Genomic DNA, 22,717 nt, shown 5'->3' on the forward strand with positions numbered 1-22,717 from the left:
AATTAAAAAAAAAATAATAATATAAAAATATATTTTGTTGTGATATTTCTTACATAAAGGCAAATGTAAATTTTGGGCAAAACCAAATTTTTAATCACTTATAAAATTAAGTAAGTTTTTCACAGTTAAACGGAGGGACAAATCCAGTGGCATCCATATCTGATCCCTCGGTGATGTGCAGCCATGTTGACTATAGGGAGAAGATTCTGGCTGGTTTACGCTTTTACTTCTCAAATAATAGCACAGGTCTTGTTTTTCTACTTTGTTCGCAGTACACTGTCCCCTGGCAGCAGAAAGATTTCCTCCAGGATGCAAACAAACAGTGTGGTGAATCGCTGCTCTTCATGCCTATTTTCGAAATTTGCTTGAGCCGTGTATGAACAGTTTGAGGGTGATGACATCAAGCAGCAATCAGCCGTAGTGTTTATTCTTGTCATCTTTTAGGCTTGTGTTCTTATTGCACAGCACAGGGGTCCCTTATGTAATCGTACTCATGGAACCTTTCATACCTCTCTTATTCTCAGGCTTATTTTTATCTGGTCATCCACTTTTTTTTTTTTTTTTTTTTTTTTTTGCATTAGCCAGCAGAGGGCTCTAACATGACATTTTTGTCATGAAATTAAATTAAGAAACTTGGATTGTTTTGAATATTACAAAAATATTTTTGAGTTTGTTACAGTCAAACCCAGTATCTATTTAAATGCTGGAGTCTTCTCCACTTTTACAGCACTGAGACGCAATGAAACTAATATTTTTCTGGAGTTTAAATGCCAGCACATGAAGTCAAGGTCAAGCGGGGCTGTTTACACTCCAGTCACATTTTTGTCGGTTTTAGTTGTAAATTTATTACTGTTTAAAAACAGATTCAGATTAGGTAACAAAAAAGGCTAACACTAAGACTTAATTTTTAGTTAATTAGAGAATAAGATTTAGGACTGCATCTGTAAATTTCAGGACTTTCCGTTTGACTGTGTTTGATTTAATTATTTGGGTTTCAGACAATTTATGAATTTGAAGTGAGGAGAAGATTCATAATATCAGGAGTTTCATAAATTTGGTATATTGTTCGACCTGAGGCAATTGCTTCTTAAACTCATTACAACAATCTGCAGCCCAGGAGACAGACTGTACAATAATACTGGGAACTAAATAGAGTATACATATACATTTATTACCACTTTAATTTATGTCATTGCATTTTAATGTAATAAACAGAACATATTATGTGATTGTGTTTTGATTGTAAGGGCTTGTATAAAGAGTGTTTACCATTATGTCCAGTAGATGGGGCCATTGTCCTATGTAATCTTCACCATGTATTGTGGACTGAAAACACAGAAAAGAATATTTAATTCGATGTACACTCAGCTATGTCATTCAGAAAGTGAATTTGAAGAAAGCATTAAACAGAACCATTGATTTTGCACATAAAACAAGTGAGCAACAGAGATGTGTTGGTTTGGCACATTCATTTTAATAATTTACAAATCAATTTCAAACACAAGAAAGGAACAAAGACTGAGACTGTGCAGGTTATTGGGAGTGTAATGCTGATAACTGCAAAGGTATTATATCAAAGTGAAAATATACAAACTATTTTCAATCTGTTGTTATTTTCTTAGAATAATGTCTTTTGTGAAAAAAGTTGCTACATCTGTTTTATTGTATTGTGTATAAAAGTCAGGAATATAAATGAAACAAACATGATGTATTGATGACTCCAGTCTTTGAATAGGAAAATAAGACATTTAACTACAAGTGCTACATGTTCTCATTTATTTGACATCTTTACTAATCTATTCCTCCCACGGCATTTTTACAAAACTGAATGCATGAGTCACAGGATATTATGAAGCTGTACTGTCGACTATTATTGTACAAGAGCAGATGGTCAGGCTTTGGCTGCATTAATTCATCTTAGGCATTCAAAACAACATGGCACATTTTTAAAAAGCCTGTAGTACTCCTCCTGAATCTGGAACGACACAAAGAAAACAGTACAGGATTAAAATGAATAATATAATATAATATAATATAATAATATAGTATAATATACTATACTATACTATACTATAATATAATATAACATGGTATTTATACTGAAATAATTATTATTTCCATGTTATGTTACTTGATACTTTTACTTAACAAATGTTTTACTTGGAACAGGTAAAAATATGATTTTCCTTTTTTATCAATCTATTTGACAGTTGACAGTCTGAAGAGAGGCAGGAAAGGAAAGGTCCCATATGTAAAAACGCCGTAGTGATGTGGTGTTTGTCCTAGTTAGAGATATGATATGATATATTATATTATATTGTAATACTTTAATAAAAGCAATGTCATTAATTGTAATTGCCTTGCTTCTATTCTGTCCACAATAGTTAATAAATAAATAAATAAAAGTATCCAGGCAAAATGAGAAGTTAGTATGTTACCTTTCTGGACAACACACAAAGGAAGATGAAGATGAACATTCCCTGGAAAGCGTTGGTGATGGTGAACAGATAGGCGGTGAGGGTGGTTTCGTTGAGAATGTGCAGCACTCCAAAGGTCCAGGTGGCACCGAGCACAAACAGTAGAGCCAAGGCACCACGGGCGCAGGACCTGAGGGGGATATTAGTGACTTAAACACCCTGCACATACAGCGACAAGCCTTCTTTTTGAGCAAACAAAGATTTGTAATTAATTAATTTGTAATATAATATTGCAAGTGCCCCACATGATATCACCACCAGATAAAGAACCTCACAATTTGACTTGTAATATGTTTTTGACCTACTCAACAGGAGTACTGATAATCCTACCTGATGTTTTCATAGTGGCTGATTTCAGGCCTTTTCACAGCAGTGTGCCGGTACACCTTGTAGATGATTACCCCAAAAGCCAAGAGATTAACCTTTAGTGGAAACCGACCAAAACAAACACAATCAAATGAATATTTATCGCTGAAACAATCCCTCTGCTGATTTGAATTAATGTTTGAAAATTACAAAGTTACAAAGAGCTCTGATTTTACCAGAATGATCAAACATGCAGGTCCAATGAAGCTCCATATGAAGTGGTTTTCTGTGCTCAGCCAGCACCTAAAATATAAAGTGTTAAATTTGTATTGAATCTGAATTTAAGTATTTTACAACCTTGGTCTAATCCAGCCTCATGTTAATTACAACAACATTGTATGGGACTGTACATACTGTACCTTCATCTAAGGACAAAACCAGTTGGTTAGAAAAACGACTTCCTCTCGTTTTAATGAACAACTAGGATTTCTTATGCATAAGCTTTCTCTTGCAATTGTATTTTGCACTAATAAACAGCAGGATATTTCTATTCAAACTCTCTGTGGTACTCAAAACCTTTCAGAATTTCTTTTAATTCAGTTATTAACTTCTGCCAGACAGTCCAAGCAACTCCAAATTCCTTTAAATCCCTGCAGGCCAAATTTTAATCTCTGTCCAATTGTACTTATAATTAATATAATTTGTTTATCTCACTCCCTGAAAAATGCTGGATGAGTATGAAAAGAAATCATTGTGCAAGCCTTTGTCTTATTGCATTTCCGCACGCAAAAAGCTGAAATATTTTTGGCTTACACTTTATCAGTGCCGTAATACTTGGAGCCTAACGTTGCCGAGATGGCCACCACTACTGCCGGGCTCCCATAGCCGAAGATATAAAAGTTACGGTGCAGAAAGCCTTTGTTGTAGATGACGCCGACCACTATTAGGTACAGATGGATGCCCTCGATGCACATCCAGGCAAAGGCCGCAAGGAAGAAATAGTGCAGCAGCCCTGCTATCACAGAGCAGAAGAGCTGCCAAGAAAACAGACAAGAAAAGAAAGGGAGAGATTTGACAATTTTATTATGCGTAAAATTTGCAATTTTGTTTCTATTTATCATAAATGTCATTTACCCTCATTAAACATTTGTTTATTTAGCCTCTCTTATAAAAAGCTGTCCTGCTATTTTTTTGTGGTTTAATGTCAAAGAAGCATTTAATACTGAAAGCCTGAAATACTGAATAAGCAGGATAAATAAAAGAGTGTTATTCAACATACCAGCAGAATGTAAATGAGAATGGATCTAAACTATTAAATGAGAGAACAGATCTGTCCAATGACAAGCAAGCGAGAGATTTGGTTTGAGTGTATCCTCACCTTATGTGTGTTCATGTTGATCCCCACCAGGAAGATGAACTCGGCCATGAAGAGGCTGCAGCACAGATTTTTGTGGATGGTGGTTCTGGTGCTCTGGATCTCACTGAAGAACCAGAAGGTAAAGATGCACATGGACAGACAGATGAGGGAGATGATCATCCCAAGCTGGGTGATCCGGGTCAGGATGTTATGGTGGGCCACCAGCTGGGAAGCAAATGGAAAGGAAGGTATTTCATTCACAGTTTCATGGTATGCTGAAGCTGTAATTTGTTGTGTTTTCTGTTTAAAAGCACAACATAGGTACAGTATAGGCTGAGGTCGCATCAATATGATGGCCTGTAGATAGACTGGGTCCACTCTGGTCCTGACACTCGTATATTATACATATGGTCTGTTGTCGTCACATAAAAAGTGAGTCTGTGTGATTCATCTAAATTAACATCGCTGTTGTTTTTTCTTTTCTTGGCAAATTAATTGTCCCTTTTTAAACACACACTCAGACTATACAAAAGCACTGCTCCCACATCTCCTCCCAACTCTTAGTTCTTGCGTTGATTTGACACTTCCAATACACTTCACAGTTTGAATAAGAAAAATGAACAGTGGGCTGGGAAAAGTTTCAGAATTTAGAGGCAATACTGAGTGTATATTTAAAAAATAGTGGGTGGATATCTCTCAGAGTTTCTCTGCCATCAAATATGTGCAGTGAGGCACCTTGCCTCCACGATATGCTTACCTCAAAAGGCTTCCACTGACTTTGGATTCAGTGGACAGTTTTAGGGCAGGAAGGAAGAGAACTTACAATAGTCTTGAAAAGTAAAAATGGTCCTACAGTGTAATATTAAAAATGTATGCTTTCAACCCAAAACACTGGAACTGGCCTTTAAAAAAAACCTGTAATATGACCCTAAACAATAAGTAGGAACATTTATTACATTATGTTTTAACAAATCAAACCACCTATCTCTAAATTTGGAGAGAGAAATGAAATGAAGGATTACGTGTCCCTTCATTGACAACGTCCTAAATTCACCAAACCATTTAAAACCTTATCTGAAAATGTTCAAATCAATTGTTATTACACATAATTTTCACAGGACAGTGGCTGGTTACAATCTAAGCATAACGTATATCTTAGGGGTACAAAAGGAAAATATACAGCATTTGTATGTGTTAAAAATTAGAACAAACTGACATTGAAAATGTGTGAACTCCAGACAATCAGCTCAGCATGATGGTCAACATTTTAACCTAAAAATCCTCTGAATAAAGAATTCAAAACTACAGTGAAAAAAAAGGAAATACCTTTGAACTGTAACAGTATAGTATTTTAATGTACGATCACTCACATTGGCTCGGCCTGAGGACATGAGGATGGCAAAGTGTGTGAGGTGATTGCAGGAGCAGGTGGTAGCATTGCTGTTGACGTGGACTGTCTTGCAGCCATGAGTAGCCCAGCGGCCCTGCAGGCTGCCCACCTCGTACTCCCAGAAGGCGCACTTCGTCACATCAGCTTTAGGGTCTATGGGCTTCAGGGGAGGGAGAGGAACAAAGACGCTGTTAACTGCGGATGCAGCAGTTTTTTTTTGTATTTGTTTTTGTTGCGCAATGCTTTGTGATGCCACATTAGTAGGAGGTTACAACTGCTTGTGCAGGTCTCACCAAAAAAAAAGCAGTGAAAAAGGATGACGGGAGTTCATCCAGAGTCTGTGTGCAACAGACTTCAGACATTATATTAAAAATACTTTGATATACTTTTGTTTTATGCACCATTTTTATTTTTGTGCTACATTGACGTTTTCCCACATTATTTCTGTGTTTTTGCATTTTATTTATTTTTCTTTTATTTCTAACTTTAAACTTGCTCACAATTTTAGGGCTTAGACTGTAAGTATTTTCGTGCAAGAGAGTCCTCACTGGGATGTACAAATGTACAGAAGTCCAAATATGCTGCCAAGGGAGGATTATTTATCGCTGAAACATGTACATTTGGAAGGGAAGAGGTCGATATAGTTTTCATAAGTGATTATGTCCAATTTTACTTCAAATATGATAATAGTAAATTTGAACTTCATTTAGTTAGATTTGTATTTAGCCCATCTTATACAAGATTTTGTTATAGGTCATGTGTAAATAGTAATTTGTACTCTTGAATCTCTTTAATTTCCCTTCAAATTAACAATACGTGTTCAAAGCTTGTCATAAAACACTGAACAGAAGCCACATGGAAAAAAAACAAAACAGTGCATTACAGGGAAAAAAAAACATTTCACTGGTGGCAGCATAAGATTGGAGCCCAAATAATAGATTGTTTCTCTTTAAAGGCAATTTACAGAGAATGTTCACTGCTCAACATAAATCAACACCTCCTTTGTTGGACTTAAACCTCACGGGTCCAACAAAAATAATGATTTTACTTTCTCATACATTTTAATTATCTTAAAAGAAAACACCAGTAGATTAACTTTTAGGGTTATTTATCTCATTACCTACTTTTCTCCATCATCTCTGCATGTTTCCTCTGCGTTTTCTCCTTAAATGAAAGGTCATGACAGAAATACATGGACCAAAATCTTTAGATTTCCTAAAAAGAACCTTTAACACAAAGTGCTAAGTGTTCCTCCAATGTGAGTTCATTTAAATTTGGCTTAAATGGAAACTATCAGTTGTCGAGTTGCTGCCAGACCCAGTCTGGAAATATATAAGCTATTTCTCACAACATAACAGCAACGCAGAGATGTTCACAGTCTGACATGGATACATATGATGCGATATTACAGAGGGAACTTAACAAGATACTGCTAGTTAATGTTAAAAATAAATTACTCCACTGAACGTGGAACTAGCAGCTAGTTTAAAGTGGCAGAAAAACATTTTGGAATTAAAATGGGTAAAAATTCTTAAATAAAATGAACAATTTTTATAAATGCTGCTCTCAATCAGATCATCTTGAATGAACTGCAGCTTGTTTCAGCAAATGTCTCTTTACATTAAATAAAAAAGAATAATAAAGACCCGGCTCACAGTGACAATGCTTTTCAAGAAAATCCTAAAGAAAAACCTCACTGGTAAAGAAAACAGTGCCTCTCTGAAGCCGCATACATTTGGAAAGTATATGTTAAGAGTGCAGAAGTGAAAAACAATGTCGCCAGCCTCAGCAGTCTGTGTAGTCTTTACCTCATTGTGCCTCAGAGTGAAGGTGACATGGTCAAGTTGGTAAACGTCAGCAGGTTTGATGGCTGCTGCTACGACTTGGGAGTTGACAGTGATTTCCCCTGTTCCTGCATACCGCGAGTAGTCAGTGACACCTGGGTCGCTGCTGGGCTTCAGGATGTCACTGATGCTGTCATATCGCACAAACACCACCGACACACTTCCTGATGGACAAAAGAACAGTCGGACAAAGACGGGAGGGAGTCAAATTTTCTGTATTTCTGATCAAACTTTTACTTTTGCCTTAGCCAGGCAATTATCACATGGCTTTATATTATTAGTTTGCTTGTCTCTCAGGTCATAGAAAGCACGGACAAAAGAAAAAAAAAAAATCATCTTTGTCATAGACGGCAGTTGATTGTATATTCCTTTCACGTCCCTTTACCATTTCTGTCTGCCTCTGGTCTCTGTTTTGGTGTTAGGTTGATGTGATCTCCTCCCATGGAAGCAGACACTTTAGCTCTTGTGTGATGAGCATCTAAGGTGAAGAGTCTCAATTCTGTGGTTGATGATTAAAAAGAAAAAAGTGAGGGAAATCAAGAAATAAAAAAACTGAAAATGACCCCACTTTCCTGCACACAGGTGGGAATAAATGGCAGGGCAATTTAATATAATTTGAGTGTCTGTGAGAGCTCTCCATGTTCATAATTATCTTACCCATTTCAGTATCTTTGATTTCCAGCTCAGCTGGAGTTATGTAGTTGCTGGCCAGAGTCAGAGCACTTCCTTCAACAATGTGCAGCAGCTTGGTGATGGTGTGCTCACGACGCTCTTCTTTCATTCTGCTCCAAGCCACCAGTTCATCCTTTTCCACCAGGTTGTTTACCGCTTTCACTAATTTCTGTTTGAACAGACATTTTCTTTAGTAGGACATTTGCAATAATATAGAATTTACTTTATGTCTGCACAGATTTGTCTCTTCTGGCCTTTCCTTTTTTTACTGGATGTGATTACGTTTCTAACTAGTCTGTACAAGATAAAGGCCGGAGAATGATTTTGGTGTGATTGTCAGCTTTTGGGGAACAAAACAACCTTCAGCAAAATTTCAAAAAAACACAACTGAACTGTATTCAGTGCCATTTTTTTCATAAAGCAGTTCAAAGTGTAACTGCTTCTCAGGATGAACTGTAAATGTTGACTAAGGAACGAGAATGGTAAACAAAGGTTACTGAAAGAGTTGAGTTGATGGCAGATGGTTTGACAGGGTAATCCTTCTCTGCCAGCATCGATGCGGATCGACTCAAGGCCTCAACATATGCGATCACTTCCACTGAGGTAAGTTCACCAGACGTCTGCTTGGCAATTTCCTTCAGTAGACTGTGGGGCTCTGTGAGGTTGCTCATCTAGGGGAGGGAAAACGTATTTGAAATCAAATAATTCAAAGAGTATTGTACGACCTAAAATGTTCATTTTCCAGACTTTGAAATAACCAAACTTTGCACTTATACTTGCAGCTTGAATGTAGCTCACTTTTAAACTCACACATGTTCACGTTCATATTTAGCAAGACAACACATGCTAAAATTTGCCACCGACAGGAAAGAAAAGCAGCGGAAGCTCCTGCAGGAAGTGTTGAAGTTTTCTTTTGTTTGTCATAGTTGTTACATATTGTGTATAGTTGTAAAACTTTAAATAGAAAACCATTTTCATTTATTCTATACATTTTTTTGCTGGAATTTACATAAAATGTACTGCTGTTAAACTGCAAATATTAGCTTCAGAATTTAATTTAGTTTAACCATCAGGCAAGTGAGTTTGAAAAATAATTGTCACCTAACCAGAACATGTTCTTATCTCTTCTGCTCTCCAGTAACCTGCTGCTTCTACTTTTCTTGCCTGAAGGTGGCACAACTGAAGGTCCAGAGCAGTAGAACTGCTGGTACTGCCCGTAGCATTTGTATTATCGTGGCTGGTGCTGTGAGTCCATGTTAATGTACAACATTTAGTAGTTTCAGACTGTTTTATGGTTATCTTCTGTCTCTCCAACAGATGGCAGCGTCATCACATCTATTTTTACCTTATTCGACTGAAATCCTGAGGAGGGGCACTTACATATTCAAGTGTTTTGTTGACAGTCTGTGTCAGACATCTGATGTTGTCATGGCAGTTTTTCTGGGTATGCTCTGGAAAGAAACCATTTTCAAAATTATCACTTCTATTCATTTCCATGATTTCACTAGGATAAAGGTTGTTGCAGCAGAGTCTGAATTTAATTTTAAGCAATGTTGGTGACAAAGACAGGTACGCTTTTGCTCTCTTTGTCATCAACATTGCTTAAAACGTTAAAAAAAAAATTAGGATTACACCGTTTGCTTGATGTGTTGCGTAATCGATTCTCCAAGACAATGTTTAAAATGGCTGCGTCTGTGTTCTGTGTGCATGTAAAAGAGAAAGTAAAAAAACAAAGATGAAGAAAAATGTACGTCCTTGAATGTAAGTGCCAGTGCGAGTGTGCTGTGTGTGTGCTCTTCCATCCTCATACCGACCTTTACATCTTACACCTCTCTCCGGATGAAAGTGCTTAGTGCCTGAAGTTGGGACGTAATCACGCTGACAGGTGCAATAGAACGATCCATTCGTATTATGGCAGTGTGAGTTTGGTCCACAGACCTGTCCTGACTTGCATTCATCAATATCTGAAAGATGCAAAGGAAGAGTTCAGCTTCAATTAAAGCAGCACAATTTGATTTTAGTGACACTCTTTTAACTTGAATTCTGCTTACCAAAATTAACACACTTATAGACATTTGACTTTGAAGTATTTCTACCTCAAAATACTGGAAGATTAAGTGAAGTTAATTCATTTTCTTTTTACAAACCTAGAATGTGGAATACTTGTCTGCATGCTACTCATTGAATATTTATAAATCAGCTCGTAAAATCAGCTACTTGTTTCTGAATCTGTATTAAATGGTGAAACATCTGCAGGGGTACTTCATCCTCTAGTAGGAGTTGAAGGTGCTGCTCCTCTGGTGTAAAATAAGCAAAAGATCTCAGATGGTTTCTCACATTAGCAGATGGGAAAGAAGTGAAAGGTTGAGGAAAAAAAAAAATCCCCTCCAACATATTTATCCTCTACTGTGCAGCGAACGAGACACCCTCACAGCTGCATGGTAACTGCTTTAACACACACTGTATCTGTGTGTTAGGCCCTCTGTCAGAGTTTATTATCTGTTGCTGGTCATTACGGGTGCAAAAACAAATCTTTATACATTTTATAATCCCGAGCAAGTCAGTCATGCATTACCGGTGCATCCAGTGCCATCGTTGGGCTGGAACTCAGTTGGTCCTGTTGATGTGTATCCGGAGACGCATGTACAGTAGTAGCTGCCCAGTGTGTTGGTGCAGTACCCGCTGTCCCCGCAGATATTAGTCACATTCTGGCACTCGTTGTCGTCTGTGGAGAGAAAACAAGAATGGAAAGCAAACTGGGTGTGTTGAGAATAAAAAACCAAAAAACAGAAATTAAGATAGTCTTAACACCTTCAGCCTCTTCAGATTTAATTGGATTCTACTGAGTTTACATTTTACTGATTCACCCAGGAAGTGTGTGAAATCAACTGGTCAGCAGATTAATGACTAGAAACAGTCCTGAGACTATTAAGATGTTCTTTATTTTTGTTAAAAAATGAAATGGTATTCAGATATAGAAAAAAATAACTAATTTTGTGTTAAAACTCTTAATTTCAAATATGTTTTATTCTAACAAGGATATATTTATCCTTTGATGCTATTAAACCGTTAAATTGCCAGTTTAAAAAAAAAAAAAAAAAAATCAACTCTACTGCAAATAAATACCTGAACATATGGCAGTTCTGCAAGTTTTTCTGGATATTTACAGTAAATTGTAAATAAGTAATGACAAAGCCTGAGTGCAGGTTTATCAGAAGTGTATTACTAAAAAACCTGTACGTGTTTAAGCTGAAATGCATTTCACTCTACTGAGAAATTTAAATCTCAGCTCTGCTTCTCCAACAATAAATGTATTCCTCTTAGACTGCTGAACATTAATGCCAAATGATTGGGCTGTTAGAGTGCAATTGTTCTTTGACAACAAAAACTGATGTTAGCCCTTGATGATTAACTTCAAATAATGCAGTGAGTTATCTCTGATTCAGTGGACAGATAACAACACAAAACACTAAAGTTACCAGCAAATACTTTACAGGCCATGGAGACAGCATGCCTGACATAAACATCTGATTTCCAAAAACAGAAACCAGAACTAATATTCAAACTTTTGACACATTTCACCGTCAATTTTAGGAACAATTATTTTATAGAAATATTCTTCTGTAACAATCTGGTTTTCGATAATAATCCCTTTGTTAATCCAGAAAGCTGGTACAATCATCAGAGTATCTCCAAATCCTTTTTCTATCATACAGGCATGTTTTTTTTTTTTCTGGCTTTGAGCACATGCTGATACAAGTATGGTCTTGAACTACGCTCCACAATTGCTGTTTTAGTAATTACTAAATTTGATCCCGATCCTGGGCGCTGGTGTGGATTTGAACTTGATGAAGCTCCATTGTTGTCTTCTCGGGCTCCACTAACTTAATCTAGTCTTGATTAAAGCCTTGGCTGGCAGTAACCTGCATGCAGTTTTAATTGTTCACATATGTGATTGCTGAGCAGTTTTTTGCCTGTGTTTGATTTAAAAAACTTATATCAAAACCAAGCAGTTTGCTGTGGATGCTGCTGTGGTCCTCTCATTACAGAAAGTGCTGTTCCAGCTTTCTTTCCAACCACAACTTTTCTTCTCTTGTCCCCCAGTTTATTGGAAATGACCTGGTAAGACTTCCCGCTGTTGTTTTCACTGGTCTTGGTATGATGAACGCTCTGCTCTTCCTCTCCTTTTACCTTTTGCACAAAAGCTGTGCAGTAAGGGAAATCCTCTGCTCTGATGAGGGAGTTGACCACGTCCAAGGAGGAAATACCTCCGTGACAAACAGGACACTTTAACTGTCATTCATACACAAACATGCCACGCACATATTTTATAATACACTTTGATGTTTTTATCGTCAAGTACAGAATCTGTATTTCTGTACTGTTGCCATGCTACTGTTGAAACATTGTGTTACAATGCCACATGGATTAACTTTTTATTTCTATTTTTTTTTTCTGAGATCCATTATTAGCAAAGATTATACTTTTTTTTATTGGGTAACTTTCCAGAGCAGTTTGGTTGTAACACGTTAAATAATCATAAGTTCACAAATAACTCCACTCTTATTCTAAATTTGTATTTACAAAGGAAATCAGTCATTGTTCTCTATATATAATGATCCTCTATACAGTGACTTTGATTTTCAGTTTCTTTTGGCCCTTGACATGTGTGAGCTGTGCTGTTTTTGGGATCAGACTTGGTCAGGAAACAAAACGGGCTCCAGGAATTCTAAACAGCCCAGAAATACAACAGGAGTAACAATGCTGACTGAAAGGCAGAGCTGGCCATTAAAAATGTTGCTAATAAAGCTGCATAGTGGAGATATTTTTCTTCACCTTGCAGTGTTTTTTTTTTTCTGTGATTAACTCTGCAGTGAGTTTAGGGGCCAAATAGCTGCTAATACAAAGTATATCTGTTCCCAAGCAATACAACCAGTCCATCAAATATAAACTGTGGCCCAGATTACTCACAACTACCTTAATTCACCCACTTGGTGCCTCGATTATTTGAGAGTAAGCAAATGAATTATTATATGCAATTACAAGACTAAAACAATAGTCAGAAACAAATTTTCTTGCACATAAAAATCTTCAGGTGGTTAATTTTCTTCTGCTCTGTGGACTTCTTTGAGATAATTGGAGATAAATGGTTCCAGGAGAGCAATACTGTGCAGATCAGGTTGATTTGATCAAAATGACCACAGATAGTATTTTAACTCTTTTTAAGTTTTGATACAAACTGAATCGGCATCTTAAGAAGCTTTCATTTATCTTGTGATATATTTTTAAGGGCTTAAATCAGAGTTTCTGTGCACTGTACAATCAACCATCATGCTCTAAAAAAATTTAAATTAATCCACGTGTCCAAACGTTGGCTTCATACTTCTATATGATATGAGCTGTCAGAAACAACAAAGGCTTCCTAAAATAGTCAGGGCTTCCGTGGCAGCTACACAGAAGGCTCGCTGTGCTCTTGCATCATTGTAAATACCCTGTAATACATGGGCTGGATTTGTGTGTCTATATTCACCATTGCAAAATCTGGTTCCATCTCCGGTATATCCATGGTTACAGAAGCAGGCGTTGTTTGATTTGTTCAGGGTCATACATGTCGCGAGTTGGTGACAAGAATCACAAATGTCAGAGAGGCTGCATGGGTCCATCAGACTTGAGAGCCATGCTGCGCAGAGACAAGAGAAACACTGTCTATATTTATACTTATACCAGGACATTAATATTCCAAACCATTTTGTGAATCTGGTGGGGCCCGTTTGAGATGTGTAGTTCTGGTATAAAAAACAAAACGTAAAAAAAAAATCTCTGGCTGAGATAACCTGTTAATTCTTCTCAAATCTTTTAACAGAATCAGTGTCAATGATTCACTGAACTACACAAATACCAGTTTAAAATACAGCTTAAATGGCAACACAAATATTCATTTGTAAATATAAACAATTATAACGTCAATCTTATCTCAACTATACATCCCTCACAAACTTAGTATAGTTAAACATGGAGACCCCATGAATAGAAATTAATTTACAGGTGTCTAACCGGAATACACCTGCCATGCTGTAGTACATATAAGCTCACGTACCTGTCAAAAGTACGAGTTTCATTGGTGACTTGAGCAAAGAGTCCATACTCGCAGCGGGTCTGGATTTTACTTTCAGCTCAGACTGCGGTGGGCTGTCTGGTGACGTCGTCCATTTCCTTGCCTCAGTTTTCCTGTTTCCCTAAACCTGGCCCTTCCTGTCCTGATCTTTAATCTGCTTTCAAAAACATACAGCCTGCTCCCTTCTGTAAGCACACAGCACCCACACACACTTTGTCTCACTTGGATTCATTTTATACCACATGAAACGGGAGTTCTAGCAGCATTCAGTCACTTTTTTTTGTGGAGTTGTTGATACTTTGACTTATGTCGCCATTTTGGAAGCCTCCACGCCATTGTTCTCACTTTGACATGTACAGTAGGCTACATAAACACAGGCCAAAACAACACCAACTAACTCCACTGAAGGACGACCCCCTCCCTTCCGCAGAGGACTAAACACAAATTCACACACACATTCCAGCCACCATCTCAGTGTTCCTCAGACAAAGCTATAAATATCTGCAGATCATCCAGGCCTGTACTGCTAGAACTAACTGAGGATACAAGCCTATGAATTCCAGTTTATATACTGCATAATGTGATGCAGATTGTTTGATGTATACAAAGTTAGAAAACAAAGGGAAAGTAAATAATGATTTTGGCAAATACATTTTTATCAGTGGCCAAATTTTAATTTACACTCAAGGTTCTTTTTTTCCCCCTGCATTTTTGTTGAACTATCTTGTTTTTCACATTTCCTTTAAAACAGATATATATTGAAGGTACCATGTTCCATTTATAAAGCTGTTGAAACACTTTGCAGCTTGCTATTGTTCACATTTCTATACACACTGCCTTGAAAACGCTGTGTGTTTCTATGAACATGGCCAGAGTAATCATAGTATTGTATAAAATGGCTATATAAACAGAATTTTGAGGCCTTTTATACTGTGGCTACATGTTAAGTCTGTGCTTTTGAAGATAAGTTATAAAGCAACACATTATATTATGGGTTCTTTGCCAGCTGTCATGGACTAATGACCCCATTCTCCGTGAGGGAAACGAGCAGGGCCAGGTGTTATTTAGTGTTGCTGGGCTACTGACCCACACAAAAAGTTTTTCATCTTCCCTAAAAGCCACTGCCACTCATTTCAAATGCAGATATTTACAGTTTTCCTTTTTCACCACACCCATGAATATCAATACTCCGAATTGCCGTTTTAAAGTGGAATTTAACTGCCACTGCAGTTACAAAACAGGTGAATTCAAATGTGAAACACTGACAACAGTCAGAAAGGAGAAGTAGCCATTCAGGTGTAACTGAGGTCTTTTCAAACCGCCTTCTTCTTTTTTGGCACACAAACACATTCATTGATGAATAGTTTCACTTGGAAGATAAGTTCTTTGTTGACTGTATTGCAATCTGTGGAGGCGGTTTGAATTGCTTAGGCAAGGCGTTCAGTTTATTGCTGAGAAAGGCAGCTGCTTTGAATGACACCATTAGAATTGCTCTGCATTACTGTCCTGGGAAAGTGCTTGGTGAAAACCACATTTGAATGTCTCGCTCTGACACTCTCCTCACGGTAAGGAAGGAAGTGATGTTGCCTCGAACAAACCTGGACTGATTGCACCCTTCCTCCTCCGCTTTTTTTGTCTTAGGAAATCTCTCATTTGGTAAGAAATTCGTAAAAGCCCACAGGAGCCTGCTTGCTCCACAATGACATTGTAAAAAAGACACCTAAGAGAAAAGATCTCTTCAACTTTGTGGAGGCAGTCTTGTGTAAATGTTTCCTCTTTTGCTTCCCTCTCTCATGGATATGGAAATTTGACTGTACAGTTGCAAAATTTTGCGTGGGTTTGCATGTGTGTGTATGCGAGCAAAAGAAGAGTGTTGTTTATGCTATTCAAGCGATATTGAGATTTGCAATACAGATACAGTGGAGGATCTATTTTGACACCTCTCACACATATCTGTTCTGATGTTGGCCTTATGTTCAGCCATGATGGGGGGACTGAACGCTGGGGCACAGATGGCGGCAACTGTCTAATAAACTTGCAGCTCTTGAATATTTCAGTGCACAAGGTTGGAAAGACAAAGTACGCTTTCTGCTCGGGTTCAGAGATGCCAGCTGCTATGTGTGTGTGGAAAACTCTGTTACACTTACATTACGCTTATGCATAGGTGGAGCTGCTTCGACAAAACAGCCTGCGATTTCTTAATGGGGAATACCCATCCTAAAAATGAAATAACACCTGTCGGGCATTTCAAGAAGTGAAAGGTAATTCAATTTTGGTTGAAAATGAGATTTTGTCACTTTTGTTGGTCAGCTTTTGGTCAGGGAAAGATAAGAGGATCAAGAATATCCTCTTATAAAGTTAAAAAAAATAAATAAATAAATAAATCACAATTTCAGGGCTCTTTTACAAGCTATTTGACTGACCAGTGAAAAGGGAACCTCAAAAGCCATTTGTGTCAGCTTATGTGTTCCAGACTACACTTTCAGAGACCAAAAAACTGATTTGATTTTGCAGGACAATACATAGTTCTACTAAATTAGAAAAGCATAAAAATGAATATGGTGGAACAAACTGGGTGATTAATCAGAGGAAATAGGTTTAACGAAGCTGTACATTGTTATATCAAAAATTTAGATTTTTCTAAACACTGAAAAGTCCTGCGTTCTGATAATTTATGCACAGCACGTTATGGTAGAGTAAGATGTGTCTTCATCGTTACAACCTGTTGACATATTTTGTTACTAAAAAAAAAAGGCTCACAAAATAAATAAAAAAATGTACTTCCTTTTACCAACAGTTAAATGTTAATGCCCCAACATATATGATGAAGCTCATGACTTAACCTGAAGCTATGTAATAGCTCAACGATTTATATGTACAGTAGCTACTGTGACTCTGACTGCTCACCTGTCTGAAGTGTAGAAATGTGGAGCATGTCAATCACCGTTAAATCCTGACTGACCCTGTCTCCGTGTCGGGAATAATTAACAAAAGTGAATAGGCCTAATTAATTGTTGTGCCAAGCGCATAAATTTGCACAGCAGCTCTCAGTTTGGAGACGCTCATAATCTCTTGATTCTGTTCATTGCAGTCATTTGGTAATAAATAGGTGGGGGGGGGGGGGGGGGGGAGGGAAATCCCGCAAACAGCTGTTAGAACCACAAACAACTTAAATTCACATTAACGGCGCAGCGGCACGAGGATCAAACCTTTGAAAAACCTTTTTTGTATTTTAAGATGTCTGTCGATGGGCACTTCAGCTGCGCCGGCTGTAATGTTTATGAACCCATGTTAGTGATGAAATGTAGAAAAATGTTCAGACTTGGTCCTACTTGCAAAGGAACTCTGTTTCACTTATGTAACTACATTTTCATGAAAGAGTGACTTTGAAGCCTCGTCTTATTTGGTGAGAGATTTATTCAGGGCAGCCCGAGAGCAGGTGTCTCACCGAAGAGCCAGAGTTGGCAACCCTGGTTGAACCATGCATGTTTATTTACCCCTCCTCTTCTTGTCGAAGAGCAAACTGCTCCAGAAAAAGACGAATAGCTTGGAGATTTAGCGGGAGAAAAAAGTATGGTAAGTTTCAAAACTAGAATTTATTAGCCACAAAGCTAAAAAAAAAAAAAAAAAAAAAAAAAAAAACTTTGCCCAACCTTTTACTGAATTAAATGATGCACAATCCCGGGAACAAACACCACAGAACAAAGAAACTAGAAGAAAGCTGAGAGATGTATTTATTGAGGCTTTCTTGTCAGTATGTTCCAGGCTTGCTGGCCCCTAACTCGACGGCGACAGTAGCTGAGTTAGCTCATGAAGTGGTTTGCCCTGCGAGGGGTGCCTATGTCACCAAAACCCGTGCACTGCCTGTTTCAGGAAAACACAGCGATGACTTAAGCTGCAGGAATTTATTATGCAATATGAAGGGGTTGTTGTGCTTAATATTGCTGAGCTAGCATTTTTTTTTTTTTTTTTTTTTTTTTTTTAATGCTGTTTAACGGGCTCGTCAACAACGGCGTACACAAATCCCAGTTTAATTTACCACTTTTCTGCTCCTTGGTGCACCTTGCTTCCACAAAGGAAATAACAAATGGAAAACTTAAGTGAACTGGTTTTTTTTTGTCTTTAAAACTATGGAAAAGGTAAGGCTGAAATTAAACAAATATATTCTCTGTAAAGCTTGTTGGTTGCTGTGAAGGAGTGTAAGAGCAACTACAGTGATTGGAAACAGTGAATGAATGTTAATTATCTAAACTGCTCTGGTTAAAACTAACACAATTTATCTTTTTGATGTTAAACTGGAATTTGAAAGACAGTAAACAAGTCAGTCATTTTTACTCTATCTCAAATTGAAGATATGTCTACAAGTACTTGAACCAGCAATAACAGTTTTTTTTGTTTTGTTTTTTGTCTGGGGGACATCAGTAACCAGTTTTGTTAACAATACAGACATCTTCTCCTTTCATGTGAATTTATAAGCAAAAAATTGCTTATCAACACATCCACCCGTTATAAAGAACCCCCAGACCCACCAGAATGAAAATAACGCTTTACCCATAGTGTCAGTGATTTATTATACACTATATTAGAGGTGTTCCTTTTGGTTTTGGTTGTTTAGGTTAGTAACAGAACTTATAATCATAGCATCTCTGCAGTTCGCCCTCCCCCTGTATTTTTCATCAATGCATTTTAACGACATAATTTGAAACATGCTGATGACGTAGACTCTGACTGTCCACAACGTCAACTGGGTGAGCGGGCCAGTAGCAGCAAATCGACTTTTCCCTGCGTAATCTTTTCATCATCATCAGGCCATTAATTATGTCGAACCCTGACTATACCCAGTCATCTCTGACACAAGTGTTTGTTTGCCATCTAAATTAAAGAGCCGGTATTAAACTTAAGGTGAGGTGGCAGGAGGATTGTTTGGCTTAGAAGCTTGGAATTTGTATTGATAAACAATAAGCAAATACATAACTAGTTGCTCGGTGAGGTTTATGTCAATCAAACCTATGGCATTTATGTGAAACTGGACCAAATCAACAGCAGGCTGGGGGAGGAAAGATGAGACTTTCTTTTTGTAAAGAATTATGTAAAGCTGGTAGCCTGCAGGTCTTGCAGGGTAAAGGCAAGAGCAAATTGGACCGTAACAGGCATAGCAAATAAGATGAGGTGAAGCTGCAGGAAAGAGAGTGAAAAAGAAAAAGTGATGTGTTTGACAGGGACATGAGCACTACACACAGTATTTCTGCTGAATCAACAGTGATGCACTACTGTTCTCTTTTCCTGTCGATTAAGTGTGCTCAAGATTTTGACAGCAATCAGTCACTTTTCTCTTCATGAGTATGATACAGCACAGTTTTCACACTTTGTCAGCATGTTTAAACATTTTGTTGCTAGAAATGTCAGTGTCAGCGAGATGTGTCTTACGAGCAGAAATTCTTGGTACAATATTTATAACTGTTTCCCAAATCACTCCTCCTTGGGCAACGGATACTCAGTGAACAATGAAAATTCATATTCCAGACACTTAGCATCATTTTTGCATCATCACTGACGGCTGTAGTGGTTGTTGATTGAGTGGATCGGTTGCAGTGACGCGTGCACTAAACTGTATGCTGCTGTGATTGGTTGTTTCTCTGTTAATCAAGTGGTGCCCAACCGTATCGCCAACCTTAATTCTCTTCCAACACAGCGTCTACTCACAGGCATAGTGTCCCTCTCACTGATCCAATCTAATACCAGCCTTTTCACATCAATGGAATACAGAGCATTGCATCATGGGATTGTTCGCAGAAATTAATGCACAACAAATAAAAAGTGAGTCTGTAAAAATGCACTGTCTAGTAAATAGGGATTGATTTTGGAAACAGCCTCTATATAAAGTGAATTATATTTACTGTCCACAGTTTTTATTTGAGAATTTCCTGCCTTTAGTGTCAGAGTCCTGGTATTGTTCATGCTCACCCTCTGTCACAGTCATGGCTTGCTGGAACACTTGAACACAACAGAACCATAACATCAGTAACACCTGTGCCCTCCCACTGTGACATGTTGAAATGTCAATTTACAGATGTGCAGCATTACATCTGCCTGTGGTGATATTTAGCATTATTATACCGGGAGTTGTGGATGACAGATTGATTTCAGACCAGAACAGCAGGATCAGACTTGTACTTTGAATTATAATGAATAATAAGTTAAAATGAGGAAATAAAACATCCTGCAGTGATAAAATTTGTGCCACAAACAAACAAGAAACAATAGTCTTTCTCACATGATGTTCCAGTGCCTTAAAGCAACCGGGGTGCTGTGTGCCAAAGTGGGAAACTTTTATACAGACTCATGAATAAGTATTAATAAGTACACCTATGACAATGTTTCTTAATTTAAGATGTTTGGACAAAGTCTCTTACTGTATTTACAACTTTAAAAAAAAATGTGTACCTACATAAATTGACTTTAGTCCAATTCTGAGCTTGGTTTAGAATATGGATTCAGCTTCAGGGAAGGAGTATTATTATTGTAGCGACTGGAGAAGGTTCATATTGTGTGTTCCATATTGTGAACACAAGAGGTTCATGGACTGTACTGGTACCTTAGTTTTCGATATGCCACAGGTTTGTCACATCGCGAGTGCAATGCTGTTTTGTTCTGTCTTCTGCGTAGTTCCCTACCAGGAACGTTTAAGAAGTGAAGCTTATTTCTGCCTGTTTCTTCTGATTTAGTTATTTTAAAAGTTGTTAAATGGTTCTCTTTTAGTCTGTTTTTTGTTGATTCTTGTTATTCCCTACTGTGTGCCACAACTTACAAAGTTAATATAGTTTTGTGTTTTAGTTGTGAAGATGATGATGTAGTGATAGTGATGGGAGTGTGCACAACGTGTTTTATTTTGAAAATTGACCAGGGAGACAGGTTTCCTCTCTGATTTCTTGCCGTGCCGGTGTTCTCTGTGCAGATTGACGCGATCTTCGTCTGGCTTCCATCAAAACTAGACTCAAAACTAGTGCAGCAGAGCACCCCGCCGAGTCTGGTGGAGTCACAAGCATTGACTAGTCGCAGCAATTAGCTTTGGTGGCCGTGTCGGAGCCGCAAAGTGACGTAGCCAGATCTGGTGGAAAGTAGCCTTTAATGTTTGTGAGGATAGGTCGCATATCACGGGCACCTACTTTTAATGTTTGAGTTGAAAAGAGACATTTCTTTCACAGCTACCCCAATGTGTAAATGTACTCAAATGCATTTTAAACACATTTATTAGACAATTGCTTGTTTGATAGTAATTATTCGACAGTCTGCTGTAGTGTAATATAGAGCAAATATTACTAATGATATTATAACTTGCCACAATGTGTGTGACATTCTTTGTTTTGACCTCTGATGAGTCTTATTTACGTGAAAACATCAGTCTTATAAATTGCCAGTAAGTGTAGTTTGGCCTTTTTACTGTTGCTAATGTAGATGTGAAGGCAGGAACCCCAGTACAACTCATGCTGTTGTAGTGTGTTTGGCCATAAATGTGTCTTCACCACCCTCTCACTGTATTGTTCCTGGGGATGTCGAGGTATTGTGGAAAAACAGAGCTGAGTTCAAGCAGCTGCCTGTTGGTCAAGAGTCAGGTTAGGACCTACTTCCTCTCACATCTGGACAACCAGAACAGAGCAGCAGGCAGCGCTTCCCTCTTCAGTCTCTGAGTGTGTCACATTGTGTTTGTTGTTTCAAAGACCGAAAAGGTTATAGGTAGTAAATACTACCTTTGTTCGACCTGGATTGACAAAGTGTTTGGTCCAAACACATTGTTAAACTCTGAAAATGTCTCTGTAAAGGTAATGCAGAGAAAATGAAACAGTCTTCAGTTTTTGCCTTTTTACCATACATTCCCACCAAGGACATAGTGCTCTAATTCTATGTAGCACTTACAGACTAATATAATAAATACTCAAAGGCTGAATTTTACTGCAGTGCTGTATGGATGACTTTAAAATCTGAATAGCTGGACTCTCAAAACTTGAATGCACTGATTATTCACACGGCAAACAACAAACACAAAAGGCCAAATGCTATATATGACAAATATATTATATATATTGGTATATAATTACATATTTCTATACATATTATGACAAAGTCAAACAGTCGACGCAATAATTCCTCAACCAAGTTAAACTTAAGAGATGGAGGATTTTTCGAGAAAGCACATTTCCAGGAACGTTGAAGGTCTGCTACTATTGGCTAAATTGTTTCTGGAGTCCAAAGTGGGTGTCTCTGGAAATATGTGACAGGTTTTAATAACACACTTGAAACCACTTGGCGTGATTGTAAAAAGTAATTGGATGGTTGACCAGATGAAAGTCTTCCTGTGTGTATTGTAAAGAGAGTGTTTTGGGGTCAGTTGTCCTCTTCTGCAGGATGTTTTGTGCAACTTACCAACACAAAGTTCATTAGTAGGGAGGAGAAAAGTTGTTCACTTATAACAACACAGACAGGGGCATTATTTAGGGCCCGAGCACCGAATGGCGCAAAAGCCCTATTGTAATTGTATTGCTTCTGTATGCTGCTGTA

At 37.8% G+C, this 22,717-nt stretch overlaps 1 protein-coding gene across 1 annotated transcript; it reads right to left on the reverse strand.

Moving 5' to 3' along the window:
- Positions 1-1,437: 1,437 nt before the first annotated feature.
- adgrl4 (adhesion G protein-coupled receptor L4) lies at positions 1,438-14,234 on the reverse strand. The gene is made up of 16 exons (XM_069153483.1): positions 14,144-14,234; positions 13,577-13,726; positions 10,622-10,771; positions 9,861-10,010; positions 9,427-9,497; positions 8,544-8,717; positions 8,032-8,215; positions 7,760-7,873; positions 7,339-7,538; positions 5,511-5,690; positions 4,162-4,365; positions 3,597-3,817; positions 3,020-3,086; positions 2,808-2,899; positions 2,439-2,607; positions 1,438-1,975 (listed from the first exon to the last, which is right to left on the reverse strand). The coding sequence occupies exons 1-16, from the start codon at positions 14,187-14,189 to the stop codon at positions 1,913-1,915; spliced, it is 2,235 nt and encodes a 744-aa protein (XP_069009584.1). The 5' UTR covers positions 14,190-14,234; the 3' UTR covers positions 1,438-1,912.
- Between the last annotated feature and the right edge of the window lie 8,483 nt (positions 14,235-22,717).

This window comes from Embiotoca jacksoni, unplaced genomic scaffold, assembly GCF_022577435.1.
Source record: "Embiotoca jacksoni isolate LCO1_2020_lvr unplaced genomic scaffold, fEmbJac1.0.p SCAF_19, whole genome shotgun sequence".
Classification (NCBI taxonomy): Eukaryota; Metazoa; Chordata; class Actinopteri; family Embiotocidae; genus Embiotoca; species Embiotoca jacksoni.

Coding starts and splice junctions, on each gene's coding strand:
- adgrl4 (XM_069153483.1), bottom strand. CDS start 14,189: ATGGACTCTTTGCTCAAGTCACCAATGAAACTCGTACTTTTGACAG. Junction 9,498..9,860: donor GAGAGGTGTAAGATGTAAAG/GTCGGTATGAGG, acceptor GTTTCTTTCCAG/AGCATACCCAGAAAAACTGC. Junction 3,818..4,161: donor TCAACATGAACACACATAAG/GTGAGGATACAC, acceptor TTTTCTTGGCAG/CTCTTCTGCTCTGTGATAGC.